The sequence below is a fragment of the Acanthisitta chloris genome, unplaced genomic scaffold, assembly GCF_000695815.1.
Source record: "Acanthisitta chloris isolate BGI_N310 unplaced genomic scaffold, ASM69581v1 scaffold13286, whole genome shotgun sequence".
Lineage (NCBI taxonomy): Eukaryota > Metazoa > Chordata > Aves > Passeriformes > Acanthisittidae > Acanthisitta > Acanthisitta chloris.
The window spans coordinates 1-6,690 of NW_008676530.1; the positions used below are offsets into that span (position 1 = coordinate 1).

General features: G+C 51.7%; 2 protein-coding genes across 2 annotated transcripts; one reads left to right on the forward strand and one right to left on the reverse strand.

The window, feature by feature from the left end:
• The first annotated feature begins 3 nt into the window (after positions 1-3).
• On the forward strand, positions 4-1,100 carry LOC103803617 (UDP-GlcNAc:betaGal beta-1,3-N-acetylglucosaminyltransferase 4-like). Its single transcript, XM_009076186.1, is given in 2 exon segments — positions 4-229; positions 232-1,100. Coding segments are annotated over 2 exon segments (1,095 nt in total).
• A 3,610-nt stretch (positions 1,101-4,710) lies between these two features.
• Positions 4,711-6,590, reverse strand: DIABLO (diablo, IAP-binding mitochondrial protein; the record flags this gene model as incomplete). The annotated part of the gene is made up of 5 exons (XM_009076187.1): positions 4,711-4,922; positions 5,617-5,718; positions 5,821-5,941; positions 6,203-6,334; positions 6,479-6,590. Coding segments are annotated over 5 exons (679 nt in total), but the record flags the coding sequence as incomplete, so codon positions are not given.
• Positions 6,591-6,690: the final 100 nt, after the last annotated feature.

A 6,690-nucleotide genomic window follows, 5' to 3' on the forward strand; every position in this document is an offset into this window, starting at 1 on the left:
GCCATGTATCCCCGGGTTAAGAGCCTGGCGCTTTACACCGTGTCCGTCTCGCTGCTCGCCTGGCTGCTCTACGTGAACAAACAGGCGAAGTTGGCAGCGTCGCCCGCGAACCGCAAAGGGGATGAGGAGAATCACAGCCCGAAGTCGCCGGTGCTGGACAATGCTGCACCCAGCAAGTGTTTGCCGAATTTGACCCTGGCCAACTCTTCCCTCGCCCTCCCGGAGCTCCACCGCACTGCCGGAACTTCTCGGTCCTGTTGAAGCCTTCCAGGTGCAGCCAAGAGATGTTCCTCTTGCTGGCAATCAAGTCCTCCCCAATGAACATCGACCGGCGAGTGGCAATCAGGAACACTTGGGGGAAGGAGGTCTCCATCGGGGGCAAACACATCAAGCTGGTGTTCCTCCTGGGGCGCTCCGAGGCCAAAGTCCAGGTGCAGCCCCTGCACCAGCTGCTGGCTTACGAGAGCCAGGAGTTTGGTGACATCCTGCAGTGGGATTTTGTGGACGACTTCTTCAACTTGACCCTGAAGGAGCTGCATTTCCTCCGCTGGTTCATGGAGGATTGTCTGCACACCAGGTTTGTGCTGAAGGGCGATGACGACGTGTTTGTCAACACTTACAACATTGTCGAGTTCCTCCAGGGATTGGACCCTGAACAGGATCTGTTCGTTGGGGATGTGATTGCCAACGCTCGTCCCATCAGGAACACCCAGGTCAAGTATTTCATTCCAGAGTCCATGTATGGAGCTCCCTTCTATCCCCTCTATGCGGGAGGAGGGGGCTACGTGATGTCCAGAGAGACGGTGCGTCGCCTCCGGAGCACCGCGGAGGGCACGGAGCTCTTCCCAATAGATGATGTCTTTGTGGGAATGTGTCTGGCAAAGATGTCGGTGACCCCGGAGAACCACCCCGGCTTTAAGACTTTTGGGATCCAGAGACCTTTCAATGCTTTTGATCCGTGTTTGTACAAAGAGCTGATGATTGTGCACAAACTCAACCCAGCGGAGCTGTGGATCATGTGGACACTGGTGAAGGATGAGAGCATTAGGTGTGCGGTGTCAGTGACACACAGCTACAGGGGCTGGAAAGGAACCTACTGATGAGCACAGCAGGATTGTGCCTGGTGACTGAGAGAGGCCACTTAAACTAAGAATCAGGTTGTGGTGGGAACGTGTCCGTTACTAACGGTCTGCGCCGGAGCCATCAGGGTTTGGTTTGCAGTAAGTCTTTTCCTGTTGGGGGTTACTTGTGGTAGCTGATTTGCCATGGGGTGCAGATGGAGCTGGTAGCTCAGTGAGACATGGCACAGCAGATTTGGTTCCTCCCAGCCAGACTGGAGCCAGGGGAAGTCACAACTGCCACGGGGCTGTGAGTGAGGGGCCACCAGCCACGTTGGTCTCGTGTGGGGAGGCCAGTGATGACTAACAAGTGACAGAGCACCTGAAATGACTCGAGTGGGAGAAAGGCCAGTGTGTGCTGCTGGGTCCACTGCAGCTCTGCTGTCCCTGGGCAGCAATCCCACAGCTCCTACCAGCAGCAGGAGCAAGGGAGTGCAGTGGGGAATAAAGAGTCTCAAAAATGTATTGCCCTAGCACAGCGCGCGAGCCAAGGGTCTGGGGTCTGACTCAAGCCCTTTGGCTTCTACAGAAGTTCGTTACATGTTTACTTGCACTGGAAACTTTTGCACAAACACTTTCTGATTGGGTTTGAGAGGAGCAATGTGCCTTGACTAATCACAGTGGTGGGTTGAGTGGCTGTAGCATCTCATGTTGTGTGGGAGGTGTTAGGGTTTTTGCTGTTGCAATGCTGGGTACAAATAAAATAGAGTTTTGAAAATTATTTCCACAGGAATATTCTTGTGTCTCCTGAAAGCTAAGAGCCCTAAGAGGCAGGGAAGGCTGAGACCTGGTGCTGGGTATGTGCATTAAGGAGTCGTTGTTATGAAAGAGGACAAGGCTATGTGGAAAATGATTACTTGCCACTTGCTTTCCTGTGAGCAGCTGCTGTTCCCTGCCCTGTCCAGGCAAGCTGCACCGATAGATTGATTAATCAGAGTGTGCTGGAGTTCCTAATTTGATGAAAGAGCAACTGTGGAACTAAGCTCTGGTGATACTTGTGTGAATCTTACCAGTGTCAGGGCGCTGTGCTGAGGGATCAGAGCTGCTGTGCTGTGTGTGAGCAGGATTCATCCTGGCAGCTCTAGGGGAAAAAGGTAGTGGGCAGAGAGGAAGTGTGTGATTACAGCAACCTGAGTCATGGGTGCTGTGGTAGTTGCTGTTTGTAGTGCCAGCTGCCCAGTGCTCACCACCCCCCAGGTGGGAGCTGGAGCTTTCAGAGGTGCCAGGCAAGTGCTTCCAGAAGGTTCTTGCTTGTACTACAGACAGGGACACTGAGGACACCCCAGGATGGGAGGGGTGAGGAGCTCTTGGGACAGGCTCCCAGCCCTCGGTGGGGTGTCAGGGAGCTGCACAGCCTCAGGCAGGATGTGCTGTCTTGGCTGTTTGAAGCAGCTGGTGTAGCTTGGCTGAGCCCCACAGGCTCTCGCAGCAGAAGGTGCCACTCTGGAGCTGTTTCTGTGCCACGTGTCAGTAGGGGTTTGTCTACAAGAACTGTTCTGCTGAGGGGTGACCCTGTGTGTGTCCATCCTCGTGTGGGTTGTGCAGCTGCTGCTGTGCCTTCTCACTGCAGCCCTACCTTCATTACTGCAGCTGAGAAACTGCCTGTGTGTAGTTTCAGGTGTGCTGGCTTTGTAAACAAGGCTGAATTCAGCAGCAAACCCCCAATTTGTGGGCACAACTCCCTGGGCACTGCTGCTTGTCCCAGAGAAGAGAGTGGAGAGAGCAGGTACTGTGGTACCCTGTGAGCTGCTGTGGCAGCATTTTTCTGATCCACTCCATGATTCCCAAAGCAAACTCAGTGACATAATGTAGAGGGTGATGTCATGTCTGTTGTGGGCTTAAGTGTGTGGGCTAACCCTCAACTGGCAACTCTCCCTTCCTAAAAACAGTGAGGGCCTTTCTTCTGCCCCATTTTGGAGGCAGCTCCTCAATCCCACTTGGACTTGGCTGAGCTGAGGAGTTGGTTCCTGTCACGTCATGTTGGACGTGCACAGCTCTTGGGAAGGAAGCTCAGGGCATGCAGTGAAAGGAGAAGTGGAGGGACAAGGGGCTGGGAGCAGGCTCTGAAAGGGGAAGAAGGTGTTCTCTGGCTTTGCAGGCTTCTGGCAGTGGTCATCTGTCTCAGTCTGTGTCTCTGCCATGCAAACATCTGAGCAGAGTTCTGTGGCACCCTGAAAGGAACACAACTTCCATGTGCACTCGGGTTCCTCAGCTGCAGCAGGTACCAAAGGAGAGCAGTTGTGGTTAGAGGCTGACCAAGGGCTTGTCTATGCTCACATAATCCTCTTATCTTAGTGGTTTTTCCCTAATGCTCCAGCCCAAAGCTGAATTTGGGATGTGACTGCAGGCACAGCAGACACTGGCAGCTTCCTCTGAGCTAATTCCAGACTGCCATCCTGCTTGGACACAGCAGCACCCAGTGAGGAGCAAGGCAAGGTGGTTTGTTAGTTCTTTTACTACTTCACCTGTAGCTGTACAGTGCTGTGCAGCTGAGCCTGCACTCGTCTAAGGGAGGCAAAGTGAGAGACAGTTCATGCTGCAGGTCAGAGAATTCCTCGTCAGACACAACTGAGTAACAGCAACCTTAACACAGAGGCAGTGCAGCAGATGCTAACTTGTGGTGAACCCCCTATGACTAATGTGTGTTTTCCTACAAAACCTGACAAATGGGGATTAACTGGCTCCAGTCAGCAGTGACAAAGTTCACTGGATGCTGTTCTAGAAAGCAAATGTCACATTAGCTGTGGAGGCAGAAGATGAACACAGTGTGGTTCTGCAGTGAAATGTTAAGCTTACTAAACCAGAGAATTATTTTCCTGAAACTTGTGCTGGAAAGCATTGCCATGTTTAACACTTGTCTTTGCTCACTGCTTTGCACAGAAGGCACGCAGCAGTTGCCACAACAGTTTTGTTTATAACCACAGTATCTAGAAAATCAAACCTCTCTTTGCTTCCTGGGGAACATCCCAGGTGGTGACTCTTAGGTGAGAGATGTTGCTGTGCTGAACTGTAGAACTGCACCAAGAGCAGGAGTAACCCCAGGGAAGGTTCTCAGCTCTACAGCAAATATTTCTCCCACTGCAGCTCAGTGTCACTTGGTCAGACTATGACATTAAGTCTTTTATATTCAAACAGAAAACAGGACTTCATCTCTTGCCCAAATGGGCACACCCACAGCAAGATGCTTTTGCAGTTTAATAAGAGCATCTCCTCACAGACATCACTTACTTCACCTGCTAAAACCAAGGGCCTTGAGACACTCCTGTGGCCGATGCCTGGTCAGCTCTCCCAGCACACCCTGCAGCAGCAGGACCCTCCAGCAGGGACACAATTCACACCCTGACAGCAATGTCACATTTGCATAGATAAACACTTAAATAAGTGAATCTAAAAGGATTACAAACAAGGTAAGTAACAAACAGGGTCAAGGCTTTCCAGGTACTTGGAAGTGACTTGATTTGTAAAACAATTCTGCTTGGGGGGGAAAAAATGGAATAATGGGTTTGTTTCAGTAGTTTTCCACTGTCCCACACCCGAAATGTTTGGGACTGTTCAATTTGTGATTGTCACACGTTGTACACCTCAGTTCTCCTCAGTCCTCCCGAAGGTAAGGGTCATCCCCCGAGTCCACACTGCCCAGAACACCCTGAGGCAACGAATCCTCTCCTTGAGCCTTTATCAGCTCCTCTGTCTGAGCTTCAGCGAGTTTGGTCTCTGCTTTCTGGGACAGCTGTCTCACCTCCTGCACCTGGGACTTCACCAGCTGGATGTGGCTGCGAGCTGTGACCGAGGCCTGGTCTGCACCTGGAGGGGAAGCATGGAACACACTGCCTTACAGCAAACCTGCCATTAAGGAAATTACTGTAATGAGCATCTGCTTCGCTGTGTTTTGATGGCTCTTGGGCTCTGCTCACGCTCCATTCATTCACCTCAGACAGCAGTTTGTCTGCTCTGAGATTCTACTGCTTCCTTGAATACAGACTCTGGGTCGTTTTCAGGAGTTAGGGTGTCCCTGTGTACTCCTTGCTTTCCCTCTCTTCTCCACTCCAGTGCCAATTTACCATAAACCAGCCCAAAACTCAATCCCAGAGCTACCAAATCTCTACACAGAGAAAAGGCCCATATTAGTATCCTTTCTTTAATAAAGCTGAATCCAGCTAGGAAGCCCTGCAGGACTCCCTGGCAGCCTCAGTTTTGCAGCTCCCAGAACTGGGTTTGAACCCTGCACTGAAAAATGACTAAACTCTTCCCTCAAACATTTTTGATCTTGGTTGGTTTTGACCTAAACCACATGTGAAGTTTCCAGGCCAAGTTCTCAGAATGCACCTCCTGCACTTGTAAAAAAACAGTGTAAGTTCTTAGCAGCTGTAAGTCAGGCACTGGCTGTGGACTGGTGTGTTACCTGAGTGAATGTTCTGTTTCTCTCAATTCTGTGTCCCTCAATCTCATTCAATAAGGGCAAAGGGAAAAGAAAGCCTCAGTGTTTCTGCGTGCTCACCTGACTGATACGCAGCCTCTGCTGCCATCTCTGACAGCCTCAGTGCTGTCATCCAGCTGGATTCCAGCCTCAGGTATTCCTGCAAAATAAACCACAGAGTTACTTCACCAGGTGTGACAGTCCTGAGAGCTGCTCCACACAGTGCCCTGGGGAGAGGTGTTCTGAGCAGGGCTGGGAGAGGCAGATTGCTAACAGAAGGGAGACAAGGGCTTACATCAACTCTGGCTCCTATGACCACCTGCCAGATTGCATCCACCTCTTCCGAGTTCATTTTCCCAAGAAGGTTTGAGTATTGCTTGTAGAGAGACACCAGGGTATAAACTGCCTGTGAAGGAATCACTTCACACAGTTACATGACAGCCTGCACAGCTCTGATGCTGTCCCAGTGTTACCTGATGTTAATTAGCAAAACTGCTCTTCATGCACTTGCTGTACTAATAAGGACTCACCCTCAGCCCCACATCTCTGACTGAGTTCATCTTGCAAAACTCCATTTTCAGCTCAGTTTAACAGGTGCAGCTAGTGCCAGATCAGCTGGTATTCCCAGCACCGAGCTGCCAGGCAGGTGTGTGAGCTCTGAGCTTACCTTTGTGTACTCTGTCAGAGCCTCAATCAGGGCATAGGTGGTCTGGGACAGGAGTGTGGCAGTGCTGTCTGTCACCAGGGACACTGCTCTCTTGATCAAGGCATCGTTACTGAGGGACATGGAGTTCTGCTGCTGGAAGACAAGACATTCCCATGACGTCTACATTGCCTTCCCTACGGATATTAGCCAAAAGCACAGGTAAGGGAAAGCCCTGAGTGAGCCTGTACAATGCTAAACAAGTGGGTTTGAACGTCAAACTGAGCAGCAGGGAGTTACCTCTGCCACGGGGACAGCACACAGGGCCACCCCCAGCCCCAGCCCCGCGGCCTGGGGCCACCGAGCCGCCAGGCTCTGCCTCCTCACGCCGCCCAGCGCAGGGAAACTCCGGCTGGAGAGGCAAGAGGCAAAGGTTAGTGCAGGAAATCGCCAGGGAAATCGGGATCAGAGAGGACAACGGCACCTGGAGCTGTCCTGGGTGGCCCAAGCTG